General features: G+C 43.6%; 1 protein-coding gene across 1 annotated transcript; it reads right to left on the reverse strand.

The window, feature by feature from the left end:
• Positions 1–10,244: 10,244 nt before the first annotated feature.
• fam110c (family with sequence similarity 110 member C) lies at positions 10,245–16,503 on the reverse strand. The gene has a single exon (XM_070884351.1). The coding sequence runs from the start codon at positions 16,232–16,234 to the stop codon at positions 15,080–15,082; it is 1,155 nt and encodes a 384-aa protein (XP_070740452.1). The 5' UTR covers positions 16,235–16,503; the 3' UTR covers positions 10,245–15,079.
• Positions 16,504–17,345: the final 842 nt, after the last annotated feature.

Genomic DNA, 17,345 nt, shown 5'->3' on the forward strand with positions numbered 1-17,345 from the left:
ACTTCCTCCAAATTACGGAGATGGGAGTCGGTGTCCCTGCCCGTGATAAGTATGTCATCTTGAAATACAACCGTCCCCGGGATGGACTTGAGCAGACTCTCCATGTTGCGCTGGAATATGGCAGCTGCCGACCTGATGCCGAATGGGCATCGATTGTACATGAAAAGTCCTCGATGTGTGATGGTGGTGAGTAGCTTGGATTCCTCGATCAATTCTTGCGTCATATACGCTGATGTGAGGTCTAATTTTGAGAAAAGTTTACCTCCAGCCAATGTGGCAAATAAGTCCTCCGCTCTGGGCATCGGGTACTGGTCCTATAGGGAGACTCTGTTTATGGTTGATTTGTAGTCCCCACAGATTCGTACGGATCCATCAGGCTTCATGACTGGGACGATGGGACTTGCCCATTCGCTAAATTCCACAGGTGATATAATGTCATCCCGCAGAAGCCTGTCTAGTTCGTATTCAATCTTTTCCCTCACCACATATGGTACAGCTCTGGCCTTGTGATGGACCGGTCTAGCATCCTGTTTGATGTAGATTTTGACTTTGGCCCCTTTGAAAATGCCCACACCTGGCTGAAAGAGATGTTCAAATCGCTTTATAACTGTTGAGCAGGAGGTCCGTTCCTCTAATGACATGGCATGGACATCATCCCATTTCCAGTTTAGTTTTGCCAGCCAGCTTCTCCCCAGCAGTGCTGGGGGTTCTCCGGGGACAATCCACAGGGGAAGTCGGTTCACTGTCCCTTTGTGTGTGACAGAGAGCATGGCGCTGCCGAGGACTGGTACGATTTCTTTGGTATAGGTCCTTAGTTTGGTGTCGACCCTTGTGAGTTTTGGTCTGTCTCTTTTATGCGGCCACAGTTGTTCAAATTGTTGAGCGCCCATGAGAGACTGACTCGCTCCCGTATCCAGCTCCATGTTGACAGATATCCAGTTGAGTAGGACCCTCATCATTATAGGAGGCGTCCTGTTGTAGGAGCAGCGGCCATTGATCGTGTTGACCCGCTGTACATCGGTGTCCCGGGTACTGTCCCCACCATCTTCTGGTCCGCTTTCCGACCCATCCGATTCGTATACCAGCCGAGCTGCCATTTGTTTGCACATGCGGGCCAAATGCCCTGTATTTTCACAATTTCTGCAAACAGCCTGCTGAAATCGACATCCCCTTGACGATTGCCCACCCCCACACCTCCAGCACAGACCTGTTCCATTGTTCAAAGTGTTTCCAAAGAATGAGCTGCGTCTGGCTGATCTCTCTTGAGCTTCTCTCAGTTTGTAGTTGATTGCTCGCATTGTGGGTTGATGAGGTGTGAACGGCCATTCCTGTGGACCTTGATGGCTTCTGCCTTATCGTCGCCTAACCAGTCTTTGGTTACAAAGCTTTGCTGGAGCCTTTCTATAAAGTCCTCCCAATTGTCTCCCGCATTGTACTTTTCATCTGATCCATTGTTCGCCATTCTGTGGATTCTGTAATCCCGTAACTCGTCGCACTGTAAAGTCCTGTCCCCTCAGTACAGATTCACACGAGGCATGTAGTGAAGTCAAGGTCACTCTGGACTTGCACCTTTATTTCACAGCTCTGGAATGCTGCACTTGCCTGAGACCTCTGCTTATATACCTCTCTCTTGCAAGTGCACCCCTGGTGGTAAGATATGCTGGTGGTTACAGGTCATATCTTATTATAGTCATGTATAGCATGTTAGGATACAGTTATATATAATAATGTAAGATACGTGACACAAAATAAGGCCTTAATTCTGAAGAATATTCTGCCCTGCCTTTGACATGAATAATAACCATTTGGTGGTGCGGTACTGGCAGCACTATCCCCAGTACTGCCTCAGCATGCTTTGTTGTCTTCATGGGGGCGTAAGAAGGAAAAACTGGAAAGAAAAACAACATTGACCCTTCATGAATGCTGTCAGCCTCCAAAACAGATTTTGTTCATTCTTAATAAGGGGGAGTGGGGATGATCTGTACTGCAATCCCTTCACAGTAAGCGTGAAATGGACTGTCCAGATAGTATAGTAGTCCATGCAAATTACAAAAGCTTTACATTGTTTTTTTATGAACATAGGAAAGATGAATGACAGCAGAAGAGCAACTGGTCATTCGAGCCTGCTCCATACAGCCAAGACGTCCTAAGCAACATGATTTACAACAACCGCCACCTCTCAGCAGCCATACGATCCACTGGAAGAAGAAAAACAAAATCAGATAAAATACGCAACGACAATTTAGGGAGGAAAAAAAATCAGTAAAATTTCTCTCCGACCCCCTTAGATCATCAAATCTCCAGGAGAGCAGGCGATTTATCATGATTTATATTAGTTATTATTCCACCTACATTTTGTACGTGTGATCTCAGCCCCAGCCTGGAAGAGGCGAATCTGATTTCACCGCACAAACCATCTGCTTGCTGCATTGGCCTACTGTCCTCTGGGAATCTTGTTGAAAGTTATTTTATATTTACTCCTCTTGTCCTCTTTTGCCATCTGTCTGTACAGAAACTCACACAAAATGCTATCCTAGTCTATCAGGAATAGTGATATCACACAGGAATTGTGTCTTCTGTTTTGATGTGATCCTGAAAAAGATATTTTGTGCAATATCTTGTGCAGGAAAGCCATTGCCATTGTTCTCCAGACACACTGAGAGGGCAGACACAGTCTTGGTTTAATGTCTCCTCTGAAGGACGGCACCTCCGACAAGGCAGCACTCGCTCAGTAATGCACTGAAGTGTCAGCTTGGATTATGTGCTCAAGTCTCTGGAGTGGGCTTTGAACTCATGTCTTGACTCAGAAATGTGCTTAAACATGTGCTCAAACTCAAAAACCCTCAGGCCCCACATCCTGGACCAAGTGGCAAGGATGAGCATGTCTGTGACCTTTGGCGCTGATCCTGCCAAACCATGTGAGTTGAGGGGAAGTTCATTTAATTGTAATATTATGGGTGGAAGGCTGCACTACGAAAGAGCTACCTTGGGTGGCTGCCAGAATTGGGAGGATGAGGGGAGTGGGTGAGGGGGATGGGGGGGAATTGGGAGTGTTAGAAACATCTCCGTGGTTTGTCATTTGGCCCTCCCTTATTAGGAGCCTGATAAAGATGGGTATAACTTTTGACAATTTAAGGGTCCAGGCCAAGAGCCAGACCTAGATCCCCAGGTGGGCCACACCTCTGCTGGAGGACGAGCCGGTTCACCTGCATGCACTGACCATACTAACCCACTACTTCTGACAGGATGAGGATGTGGCAACCCCCAGCCTGGGAGCCCCTCCTTTAAACACACCCCTTCTCATGCCCCTATCCTTCTTTGGAACAGGCAGAGGTTCTGCCCCAAACAAGGCCTCTACCTGGGAAGGCTGGGACCCAGTGTATCTGCAAGCTAATTTATAGCCCTGCTGTGGCAGTCCCACTGAACTTAAAGCACAGTGCACTGGAAGAGCCGTGGATTTTCTAAGCACTGAACAGTTAAACCTTGAGATTCAACCATTTGGGGTATTTTATTTCATTCATCCTGGGCTAAACTCACCACCAAAGTAAGGAAGCCACTGCATGCAGTTATTATTGTTATAGGTTTGAGACTGGAGATTTTTTTTCAGCTTAGTTAAAGATTTGCTGTTTTGCTTAATGACCTGCCCTGTAAGTCTTTGGTGCAAATACATTCTGTATACAAAAAAAAACATTTCAAAGGGTAAGCTCTTTAATTGAAATGCTGAACAGTGCCAGACAAAATCCTGCCTGTAAAAATTGTCATCACTACTTCAATAAAATTCAGGTGATGAAGCTTAGCAGCTTCTTTTGACTTCACGCTGCTATGGGTGGAATGTTCCTTTCATTCATAATGCATTGAGGAAATAGTCGACCTGCATCAACAAGGACATCAAGTTACCAGAATGAAAATAAAGTCAGATTAAATTTATTTTGCTAACGCGGTTTCTAATGCTAGGCGTTTGCCTCTTTTTATAGGTGTGGTGGAAAAACTGTGTTATACTATAATTACCTGAGACAGTATCAACTATTTCTACAGCACAATAATAAAAAAAATGTTTTTAGAAAAATAGAAATGCGAAGGTTGGGGGGAGGGGGAGGGGGAGGGTTGACCATATTATTGCCTCCTCGTGACTGGACCCAAGGTACAACTAGCCACAAAAAAAAGTGTTCCTGGCTGTGGAGCTTCCTGATTTCTACTCCTAAATTCCAAAAATGAATAAAAAATATATATTTTAATATCTCCGCCATACCATCATCCTCTAAAATTAGACTCCCTCTTTCTTCCCTGGGTCGTTCTAACCTCTCAAACTATTTCTTTACTATTTTATGCTTATGAAAGCCTATTTTTTATTATTGGCTAGCCTATTTTCATATTCCTGTTGTCTCTTACAATCTGCCACTATCATTTCTATATTCATCATGATTTTCTTTGTATTGTTAGTGCTAATTTTAGTCATATCCTTCCCTTTTACACTTCAGTTTAGTTTAAACCTCTCTGTTCATCCACAGAACTCTATTTTTTGATGTACCTCTTTGCCTTAAAGGAATATATTTGTTCTGTACCCAATCCATCTCATATTTGAAAACTTCCCACTGCTGACCTGTTGGCTAACTTTTCAACCCAGTTTATTTGGGTCAGATCCTTTCTTATCTTGCTGAACTTCACCTTTTCCCAGTCCACGCCCTTATCTATGACTCTTCATTATCTCTTTATATTCTTATATTGAACCCGACCTATATCCTAATTGTTCTAGTCTCACAAGTTATTTTGCCTGCTTTATTTCCTAGAATTAAACCAAACAATGCTTCTTTTCTTGTTGGACTAGATCTAGCAAGCAGTCATGGATTAATTCGAACAACACTCCCCGCCCATGACCACATACATGACCTTTATTCCAGTCTGTATTGGAATATGTAAAATCGCTCAGTATCATTGCCCTGCAATTTTGCAGGTCTTCAGATCTTCACCTCTATCACATCCCCATTGTTTAGTGGCCTGTAATGTTTTTGTCTCTCGTCTCCTTAAAACATAAAGTCATGCTTTGCAAGATAGCTGCTTTAAAAATGAAAGTAGTAGTCCCAACCTTAAATCTTCTTGGCCTGAACTCCCATGTGAGGCTCAAATGCACTGCTCAATCAGCTGGTATGCCTTCTACCAGGGGCAATGATGCACCCAGTTGATGGGTGTTCAACAATACATGAACTCCCAACATTGGCACATTTTAGCTTACAATGCTTATGCCATGATAAAAGTAACATATCTATATTTTTACAAATATAGTATAAGGTATTGACCAAATGCAATTATAGCTTTTTACATACAGGTACTATGTAATTCTATATACAGCACAGAAACCAGCCATTCGGCCCAACTGATCCACGCCAGTGTTTATGCTCCACACAAGCTTCCTCCCACCCTACTTCATATAACCCCATCAGCATATCCTTCCATTCCTTTCTCCCGAATGTACTTATGTAGCTTGCCCTTAAATGCATCTATGCTATCGTCTCAACTACTCCATGTGGTAGAAAGTTCCATGTTCTATGCACTTTGTGTAAAGAAGTTACTCCTGAATTCATTATTAGATTTATTGGTGACTACCTTATAATTAAGTCCACTAGTTTTAGTCCCCCCCCCCCCCACCCCACACGTGGAAACATCTTCTCTGCCCTATGAAACCACTTCATTAAATTTAAAGACCTCTATCAAGTTACTCCTCGGTCTTCCCTTTTCTGGAGAAAAGAGCCCTGACCTGTTCAGCCTTTTCTGATAGTTATAAGCTCTCAGTTCTGGTATCATCTTTGTAAATCTTTTTTGCACCTTCTCCAGTGCCTCTTGTTCTTTTTTGTAATCTGGAGACCAAAACTGAGCACTGAATCTTGAAAACAAATGCTATGCAACCGTGATGGCGTAAGAGGAATGCATTTTCTCTTATTTGTGCTTTCACATTGGGTCAGGCTCTCTCACTAACCACCTTGTGAATATGGAATGGTAATCCAGAGTAACATTCAACACTATTGACAGCAGATTCTGGACCAAATAACAGCGAGTTTAATGGTGCCCATGTTTTCAATGAAAAACAAAGACTTGCATTTATATAGCATCTTTCACGACTACCAGACCTCTCAAAGCACTTCACAATCATTGAAGTACTTTTTAAGTGTAGTCACTGTTGTAATATGGGAAATGTGGCATCTAATTTTTGCACTGCACACTCCCACAAACAGCAATGTGATAATAAAAACAGATTATCTGGTCATTATGTTGATTGAGGGATAAATATTGGCCAGGATACCGGGGATAACTCCCCTGCTTTTTTTTGAAATAGTACCATGAGATCTTTTATGTCCACGTGAGGGGGCAGACGGGGCCTCGGATTAACGGCTCCTCCAACAGTGCAGCACTCCCTCAGCATTGCACTGGAGTTTCAGTCTAGATTTATGTGCTCAAGTCCCTGAAGTAGGACTTGAACCCACAACCTTCTGACTCAGAGGTGAGTGTGCTACCTACAAAGCCTCAGCCGACATTGCAAATCATCCAGCAACTTGTGGCTAGGAATTGGGGATCGCCACAAATTGCTGGACGATTTGCACAGCTCGCCTCACGAAAACGGTATCCCGCCCCCAACTTCCCCATGATTTTCATGACGTTGTGCATTTGCGCTTTAATTGCCCGTTAAGTACCTGCCCAAACTTTCTGCGGTGGAGATTAACAGCATAAGACCTCTTTTAATGAGGTGATAATTGTTAACCTGGAGTATTATTTTAAAGAATGACTACAGTAAAAATAAAATTTTTAATTATATGGTTAGTTTTAAAAATAAAAATGTTGAAACCTGAAGATCAATCCTTCTGGTCCCGTGGATTGTTCAAAAATATTACATTTAGATACGAGAATCTCAGAACCCTCAGTTTAATGTCTCATCCCTCATTTGGTTGAGATGCTAAACTGAGGCTCTTCCTGTTTGCTAAAAGGGACACTATTTCAAGAATATTTATCCAAGTCTCCTGGCCAACATTGTTCCTCAACCAACATTACCAAAATGAGATTATCTGTTAATTTAATTAATTTGCTGTTTGTGGGACTAATTGTGCCCCCTCCTGCCCTCCCCTCTGCCTGTCCTGGTCAAGATCAGCCTATGCAAAAGAAACCAACAATTGATCCTCGGACTTTCCTGCTACAGTTATGTAGAGGGCATTGTATTTTCCCATTTACAGATTATTGCAGTTTATCAAATATATTACAAAGCCTGTGAATGGGAGAGCATGAACTTAAAAGATCATTTAATTTGGGGCTCATGGACCAGCCATAAACACCTTTAGGTTCCAATTGATTAATTATCTCACCTGAAGCCTAAAAGTGAATTACAGCTTAACTATTCACTTTAAACCACCCAGAGTGATATATATGTAGCTAATACTAAGGATGTGGTCACTCAATGTGCATTGGTCATCACCTGAAAAATATATAACGGAAACACCATCGTCAACCACAATATGGTGATTAGTTCCACCTGAGGCTCTCTCAGGCTGGCTGCATGTCAAGTGGAAATATTGATATCAGACTCTTGGAAGTGCTCTACTTTAAATGTAACACCTGTAGTACTTTCAGCGATTATAGTTTTTCCTTTCTTTTTATTTAACTTTTGTGCTTACCGAGGTAAATGATATCAGTGCTGATATTGACCCTCTCCCCATAACACTCCCAGGACAGGTATAGTGCAGATAATACAAAGTAACGTCCCCTATCACCCTATCCTAAACACGCCTCAGCCACAACTTCAGAAGAGCAGCTCCCTACTGCACAACCAGCGTCATTTCCTACAGCAGCCATCCTGTTGCCTCATGGAGGAAAACTGCTAATTAGTGACAAATTGGGGTTCTGTGCTGTAGACTGATGCCAAACTCATTTTGTAGAGGATCCTCACAGCCCAGCAGACAGAGGACACCTTCATCCCATCAATCTAACCATGATTTTAAACTGAGGTTTCAGAGACAAAAATGACTAGTGTCTAACCCACTGTGTCACTTGATTTCCTAATTAATATTTTGTCGGGCACTAAAATAATCAGAAGCTTCAGCTTCCAGGTATGAATCTGCAGAAAAATACATTTTCCATCTCGAATATTATATATATATATATATATATATATAAGATTCAGTACCAAGTGCATGTTCTTTATCTAGTTTTTGTTTTTATTTGTCATCACAAAAATTGTTAAAAATATATAGTGGCAGACCAGGGATGCACATATAGGCCAGAATCTTCCCAACCCTGTGTGAGTGCGGTTTTGGATGCGGGCCTGTTGTCAAAATGGCCGTGATTGACAGTGGGTCAGGATCCCTCTCTAACCCAGCCGCCATCTCTAACCTGTCAGGACTGCGTGCAGATTGCAGACATGACAGCAAGCGGCGGGCCAGTAAATTAAAATCGGTAGGAGGTAGTTAGAAACATAGAAAATAGGTGCAGGAGTAGGCCATTCGGCCCTTCGAGCCTGCACCACCATTCAATGACTTCATGGCTGAACATACAACTTCAGTACCCCATTCCTGCTTTCTCGCCATACCCCTGGATCCCCTTGAATGCTACTTAAGAGGATTAAAAGCAGGCACAATTTTACCAACCTTTTGATGGGTTTGCCGTCCCTCAGGGAACACACCAGGTAAGGGGAGTCTGGTTCTCAGTGACTCGCCATTACTTTGGCAAGTTGAGAACTGTAGAAGTGGTATAAAAGCTACCAGTTCACAGCTGTTCACTTTCCAATGTCAGAAGATGAAGCCTTCAGGATTTGGAAGAAACTCTTGACCTGTATGCACTTTGGAAGTGTTTGAAGTGAACTCTCTATTCACTGTCACCTCCTTGGAGCAACCTCTCTCACCATTAACAGATCGCTTTTGTCATCTCAACCTCCCATCTATTCCAGCAGCATCGATGCCCTTGAAAAAAATCTCACCTTGGTCCTCAGAATCCCACCATGATCAGCCCCGACACCAACATCGCCAGGCACATCAGCATCACTTCCAACAACAGCAACCTTCTCCGCAATCAACTGATGCTGCACAGGACACAGGGCATCAGCACCCAACCACATTGCTGCCCGGGACGCCAGGGATGGCTGCACCATGGCCACCTTTACTTCACTTGATGCTGTACATCCTGGCTGCCACATAATGCGCCAGGTTGGCACCATCCCACACCAACTCCATAAAGCATCCCTGCAATACCCAAGCCATTCCTGTCAAACATTATCCTTATGTCTCACCATTCACTTCAACTCATTAAGCCACTTCCAAAGGTTCACACAAATCTGTCCAAGAAATCAAAGTGTTCAAAATAAAGATTTCAATGTTTGACAACACATTAGTAGAAACTCTACATGAACATAGGCTAAAAGACCCAAGTGTCTACCCTTGTGTGTTGTTAGTTGGTATGATTGGACAAGGATGAAGATGAGTGTGAGGAGTGGCTAGTAAGATTGGGAAGTGATAATGTAGAGGGATGGGTGGAGGTGCAAGGTAAGTTGGTGTGAGTAAGGATGTGCAGGAGTAGGGTAGGGAAGGCAGAGTGATGGGAATGTGATGAGTGGTACAGCAGGATGAGGTTGTATCTGGCTTTGCAGTAATGTTTCGTTATCTGCTGAGATCATTGAAAGATTTGTGCCACTGCAGCCAGGTCCTCCTGATGACATCCCTGCTTGTGCCCTTCTGTGGAATATGCATTGATGTTCTGGGGAGGTCTCTTCCGCCCATTGGAAGGGAAGAGAACGTCCCTGCATACTGTAACTCCTTCCAGAAGCATGTCACGGGAGAGCCTGGGTGCAGCCGTGCACCTTTGTGCAGTGCTCATCAGTGTTTGCAGCATCTCAATGCTGCAGAGCATAGACAGACAACTGTCAAAATCAATGTGGCCATGGTCCCTTTGAGAAAACTAGCTGATGACGCATCAAATGACATTATCAGACCCGCTTCATTCCATTGCCCAGGAACCTCACAGGGCGGGCTTAATAAGCCCAATTTAGGGAAGAATCTTCACAGTACGGGCTGAAGCCAGGAGCAGCATCTCTAGTAGTTGCTAACCGAATGGCATTTACAGAAGCCTGAAGGCACTCACCAGCCCATGCTTAGAGTAATGTGTAGGAAGACCAGAAGGAACTTCATTTTTTTTTTATATAAAAGTATTATTTTATTCGTGAATAGAATACAAGCACATTCTTAAATTCTTTACATAAAGCAGCTTTACTTGCCTGGTATATGTCGTTATAAAACAAAATACTGATTTATTTTCACACTATATAGTAATTGGTACTTTCCTTTACAAATACCAGTACTTATAGTTTTCATTTAAAGGTATCAAGTCACCTACAAGTATTACGAGTATAAGTAATTCCAGCAACAAATTACTTTTAGTTCATGTTTCCCAGCCAGAATAATTTCTAATGAAAAGCACGTTGAGATATACATTAAAAAAAATGCAGGAGAAACCTGTAATAAATAGAAACCCTGTGTCCAGAGAGGATGAGTCTCTTTCCTCTGAACCTCTTTCCAGTTTTCACAGTTGGGTCTGGAGCAGGACATGTGTGCACATGTTTGCAGGATCTGCAAGGCAATCCGAACACTCTCGTTTCCATGTTCCTTGTTTTATACTAGATTTGCAAATATGCTGTGAGGGAGGCAGTCCCAATGTTATCAGGTCAACAGAAATGAAACAAAACACCTCCAGCTAATCAAATATAAATTGGGATCAAAACCAGATTCACACCACGTTAAAGAATGCTAACTTCTCAAGCTGGAAGTAGTTCAAGTTTAGATGACACATGAACCCACTGAGGATGTATTTTCAAAATTGTCGATTTCTGCAGTTTTTTTGTGCTCTCCTTAATTTTTGCAGTAGCTTCAGAAAAAAATTACTAAGTTAAGGAGACATTATAGAACCATGAGTGGCAAATGACAGTTACAATATTACTTATCTCCCAAACATTCATTAACGCAAGTACATTTTTAATAAATCATAAATTCAGGACAATATGCTTTAATGGTGGCTCATTTTTCTTACTTAATTGCAACCTGTTAACATCTACAAATGGCTTTTTTGGGGGATAAACCCAGCACCATTTCACAATGCTTCTGTTTACAAACTATTTAACAGTAAGATTATAATGTACAGTAAACAGAAGCTCCTGAAGGGTTTAATGAATCTCTAAACACTTAGAGCTGATAGTAATTAGTCAAAGTCTAGACAGAAACAGTTAGCAGATACCACTGGTAGATATGAAAATCTTCCATGAGAGAAAAAAAAACATTTGTCTCCTCATATCTACAGGATGTTGGCAAGGTAACTTTAGCTACTGTTTATACAACAAAATGAAATTGCCTTCAGTGCACAGCCACAAAGTAACTCAACATATGGGCACCAATCAGCACTTAGGGTGAAAGGGGATACCTCTGGCAATCAAGATTGCTTGCAGGTTGCATAGCTTGTTTCTGTGAAGACTTTTAACAAAAATTAGCTTTTAAAAAAGGTGGAATTATGCAAATTATATTAGCAAGCATCAATAGGCTTATATGTTCAAATAGAACTGATTCAGGTCCATCTTAAAGTTTTTTTTCCCCCACTGGAGCTTTGGGTGTGCCAAAGACTAGCAGGATGCGGGTTTTTCTTCCGAGTCCCCCACACTGAGTTTCCAATCTGAGCCAGAACAGGTTGCAGTACCACAGAGCAGAAGCCAGGCATTCCTCGGGCTCCCCGAGCCACTTTTGCACTCCTAACTCATTAGCAGCATTGACAGGAATGGGTACAGTAGTGCAGTGGTTCTGTTACTGGACTAACAATAAGAGTTCAAATCCCACCATGGTAGTTTGACAAACTGAATTCAGTAAAAGTGATAATAAAATTATTAGATTGCTGTAAAAAAAAACTGGCTCATTAATGTCTTTTAGGGAAGGAAATATGCCATCCTTAACCTAAATTAACTCTAATTCCACACCAATTGACTCTTAACTGCCCTCTGAAGTGGCCTAACTGCCAGTGGTTGAAGGCCGACAACCACCACCTTCTCAGGGCAGCTAGGTATGGGCAATAAATGCCAGCCTTGTCACTGATACCCACATCCTGGGAATGAATAAAAGAAAAAAAAAAAGAGGCCTGGAAGCAGATCACCCATTGGCCCTGTTGACAAGGTATAGAAAGATGGAGAGGGAAAAAAACAAAATTAAAATGTTTTGTTCATTTTTTACTTCTCACTCATGGTAACTGGCAACTGTCTTTCAGGCTGTGGAAGCCTTGTGGGCTAATTACCTCATGTATATTGCTGTGCTGTATTGGAGGGGCCTTGGTAAGACCTCCATTCTGAAGATAATGTTGACTGGTATACTCCCACCCAACATTCACACACACACACGTAATTTTGACTAGTTGATAGTATAAAATGGGTGATATTGATATCGAAGTCAGTGGAAACGGAAATCCGGAGATGTATAATGGCCAGCTAACTCGTTTTAGACTATCACCCACAAAATTTTTAAGAAGATATATTTAGCCATGGTTTTTTGCACAATCAGAATGTAAATATAAAGCATTTCTGACTCGGGGGCAGCTCCATTCTGTATCTCTCCAGGCAATGAAAAATTTACAGGCCTCAGGGCAGCCAGGTTGACTTATAAGCACTGCCTTTACTTCTCGTCAGCATAAACAAACATTTTTTGGCATGAAAGCATTTGTTCATTTTCAGGGGCTGGAGGGATCAAAATCTGAGTTCAAATTTAAACAGTCCTAAACTATTCCAAGTACAAAGCCATTCACTTGATGCAGCACAAGATGGTGGCAACTGCCCAAGTTTACGACAGCGGTTGAGAATTAAAAAGGCTTCAAAGTAGTCCCCATAATGCAGTGGGTTTGTGCATCAATATATAGTGTCGCAGGATGGTAAAATTTGCACCTATGATTCCCTTTAAATTGAATACTTAAGTCTCATCTGTGCCATCAAGAATGGTGCCAATTAAAATGACTACCTACTCAATTATTGAGTCACCCGAGCCCCTCATGTCCCTCTAGTGATCAGTTTCAGAGTAACATTGAGAAACCTGGGAGCGTATCTCCTCCCTTATCAACTGACTGGGAAATAGTACATTGCTTTCAGATATTCATGCCCAAACACAAATAAAAATCTTTTTTTTTTTTTAAAACTGTTTTGGAATAGAAATATATTTACAAACTTGTAATAAGATTACATTTTTGAAACTGGTCATAAAATATCTTTGGTGTGAAAAACTGCTGCCTTTCGTGATCTGACAAATGTGTACAGGAGTCATTTAACAATTCACACTGCTCAATATTACACAGAAGTGATGTGATAAAGTTGTAATATACTTCCAGTTACCCTGTGTAGCTCAAACCATTACTCCTGTGCTATTTTAAGACCATTCTTAAATATAATGCAGTTGCCTTTCCATGATCCATACAGATTCATATGGACAACCTCTGTAGGTGACAATCCCATTTAAATGAATACACTGTCTACATTTTACAGATTCTGTATTGAACACAGAAAATAAAATTAATCTCTTTAATAAAAAGCAATAGAAGAAACCTTAGTGATAGACAGTTTTAAGTCTATGCTGTAGGCAGTTCAGTCCAGGTGAGGCCACAGAAGAAAAACTGCAAAACTTTAAAATTACATTGTCTTAATGAAAAGTTATGTTGCAAACTATTTTGTTTGGTGGGAGAGGAGGAGATGAGTCGACCATTAATTGTGTAAGAGTTGTTGCATTCAGTAATGTCATGATTATTTCTGTATGAATGACACCATTGTGATGTCTGTAAACAGTGGAGAAAAAGTTTGCCAGCTCTTTTCATTAAGTCATTGAAACTTTAAATGTTACAAACTTGTCGGAAGATTTATATTCTACTTTCCTCATAGTTCCCTCTCCCTGGCAATTGTCTGAGGCTGAACCAGACCCTTCATAACCGTAGTCTCATAATTGATCCAGAGATGAGCTTCCGACCACATAGCTGTGCCATCACTCAGACTGTCTATTTTCACTTCCGTAACATTGCCTGACTGCGCCCTTGCCTCAGTTCATCTGCTATTGAAACCCTCATCCATGCCTTTGTTACCTCCAGACTTGACTATTCCAATGCACTCCTGGCCGGCCTCCCACATTCTACCCTCTGTAAACCTGAGGTCAGCCAAAACTCAGCTGCCCATGTCCTAACTTGCACCCATCACCTATATTGGCTCTCTGTTAAGCAACGCCTTGATTTTAAAATGCTCATCCTTGTTTTCAAATTGCTGCATGGCCTCACTCCTCCTTATCTCTAATCTCCTCCAGCCCTACGACCCTCTGAGATGTCTGCGCTCCTCTAATTCTGGCCTCTTCAGCATCCCTGATTTTAAATCGCTCCAACATTGGTGGCCGTGTCTTCTATTGCCTGGGCCCCAAGCTCTGGAATTCCCTCCCTATCTTTCCGTCTCTTTCCTCCTTTTAGATGCACCTTACAATCTACCTCTGACACCTGCCCTAATATCTCCTATTATCGCCCGGTGTCAAATTTTGCCTTATAATACTCTTGTGAAGTGTCTTGAGACATTTTACTATGCTAAAGGCGCTATATAAATGCAAGTTGTTGTTCTGTGGCATCACTATGATTTAAATAAAAACATTAAATCAGTCAGTTTTGGTGTAACCAATGAAACTCTGAACCGAGGCCATCAGAATACCTGTAAACCTGTCAAAAAGGTAGACGTAACATTTTTTTTAAAAAAAACCTTCCCCCCTAGGGAGACTGTCAAGATTGATGAGAAGAGAGGGGAGACAGTACCCATCTGAAAGCTTACATTGTCTGTTCTCGTCACACAAGGCGAACTGACTTGCTGTGTTGCCAGCACTTTCTCCTCTTGCTTCAGATCTCCAGCATTTGCAGTACCTCCAATGCACTTTACATCGTCTCTCATTTTGCATTAAGGCACTGATGTTGAAACACGCACGCAGAGATGTAAGCGAGAAATGAAGAGCACTCATCGCAGCCCGTGCGCAAGGCAGATTTTGCCTTGCAATGTTGCCGAGTGTGTGGGTGGGAGCGGCTACACTAGCACAGCAGCCTTGGACTCCTTGGCTCGCTTGCAGCCGTACAGCCACTTGATGACCCGGGCGTTGCGCTCGATGACGGACAGGGAGCAGGGGTTCTGCTCGCTCAGCTCTTCCTCCAGCAGCCGCTCGTTGTTGTCGCCGCTGTGCCGGGAGAACTCGCTGTCGGAGCCGGGCACACTGACGCTGCGGATCCGGAGGGCCAGGCTGTCGGAGGCGGAGGAGAACTTCTCGCGGCCCAGGTCCTCGATCACCTCGGGGTCGAGGCCGCAGTACTTGAAGAAGCTGTCAAACTCGGAGAAGGCCTTGGAGTACCTGGAGCTGATGTCGGATTGCGAGCGGTGCAACCCCCTGCCCAGGGGCTCCTTCAGGCGCTCGGACACCGCCAACTTGCCCCGCTGCCCCGGGCGCCCGGCGGTAGTGGCAGGGGGTGGCATGGCTGGGTTGTTGCCCAGGGCTGGGTTGTTGCCCAGGGCTGGGGGGTTGACTATGCCAGCCAGCGGGTTGTTGCCCTCGGGCTCGCTGCCCACCTGCGAGCTCTCCCGGCTGTCCGACCTGGCGCCTTCTTTGATGATGACCTTGGGCACCTCGGGAGATGCCACCTGCTTCTCCCTGCTGGAGCCCTGGAAGAGCCTCCTGACCAGACTGTGGTTGCCCCGCGGGCTCTCGCCGCTGGCCCCCTTGACAAACTCGCACTTCTGCCGGTAGATGACCAACGAGTCGGGCCTCATCTGTCTCTTGGAGCTGGAGCGCCTGGCGATGGCCGATGCCTGCTGGTAGGGCGTTTGGAAGAGGCCGGCGGCGGTGCTGCCGGTGTTGGTGGACAGCCCTTGCAAGTCCTGGCCGCCGGGCTTGCTGTGGCCTGGCCCCTTGGCGCCGGTGCCCGGCTCGCTCTCGGTGGTGGTGCTGCTGCTGCCCTCCGAGGCCGAGCTGCCCAAGCCCACGGGCTCCTGCACGCTCCCCTTCACCTGCTGGCTCTTCACGTACTTGGCTTTGTCGGCAGCCAGCCTCTCCACGGCGCTAAGCCGCCCCCGGTGGTGCCCCTCCATCTGCCGGCGCAGGTAACTGGGACCCTTGTTGAGGATTCTCAGGGGCAGCGAGGTGCCCCCCGGCTGCACACTCGGACTGTGCTGGGAGATCTCAGTCGGCATGTCACTCAACGGTGCCGATCCAGGCAGAGAAAACAAAACCGCTCCCAACAAATTAAAACTCACCGAGAAGAACAAATTGTCATGTAAGCATCCTCGCAAAAAACATCCAAATTCTTCTCGTAGCCTTTTTTTTGTTTCTTGCTAATGTTTCTCTCTTGTTCCTGTATCTTTTTTTGGTGTGTTTCTTGCTAATTTCTCAGAGGATATTCAGAACCCAGGAAGGTGCAGCTGTTCTGATGGTGTGCTCGGCGCTGACATACAGCAGGACTTGCTGTCATGGACACGGACTTCACTTTTACTGAAGCTGGCTTCCTTTCAACTGATTCACCTTGAAGCGAGGCCCGCCCCCCTGCAATAAAGCACAGCAAATCATGGATCAGCTCCAGGGTTTCATGACATCATCTGGGAGCAGGCTGTGTGTAATAGAAGAGGGTTGGGTCTACCTATCAACGTTACATAGCCCCAAGCAACGACAAACCCTAATTTAATGTGTATTTAGAATATTTGCTGTCAGCCTCTCTCCTTCCCTTTCTCCCCTCCTATCCCCTATCAGGGAGCATAGAATCACAGCCTACCACCAAATGGGTAAACTCATTGGATTTTGCAGATTAGCAAAGAAAGTTTATTTTCGTTAAGATAAAGATAATATGAAATAGGGCACAAGTGAGGAGAGATATTACTGTGTTAATGTTTGTATCCAATTCTTTTGCTGTTAATCTATTTAAAATTAATAGGTCAGCACTTATGTTAAAATAATCAATAAAATAATTTTGTGTGTTACTACTAACGACGTGATTTCATTCCAGTAGAGAAATACGAACAGTATATTTGACAGAGTTCTGATAGGCCAGTGCGATCAGCCTTTAAACCTTTTACTGAGGGAGCATTTTGTTTGTATTTTCCTGGGGAATTAATACAGTGAAAACACAGGGAGATTTCTGATAGACCCTCATTAGTTTTATTTTGTAATCAGTTCTACCGGAATAAATATTACCAATTGATTCACTAGCACTGTGTATAAATAGCACACAGACGGGAAATCTTCCCCAGAAATGACTTGACTGCGGTGCCCCCTATGATTGAATTGCCTGCTAATATTTCCCATTTAGGC

The sequence above is a fragment of the Pristiophorus japonicus genome, chromosome 7 (genome assembly GCF_044704955.1).
Source record: "Pristiophorus japonicus isolate sPriJap1 chromosome 7, sPriJap1.hap1, whole genome shotgun sequence".
NCBI lineage: Eukaryota > Metazoa > Chordata > Chondrichthyes > Pristiophoridae > Pristiophorus > Pristiophorus japonicus.

Bases quoted from the DNA above. Each gene is read 5' to 3' on its own strand.
- fam110c (XM_070884351.1), bottom strand. From the start codon at position 16,234: ATGCCGACTGAGATCTCCCAGCACAGTCCGAGTGTGCAGCCGGGGGGC.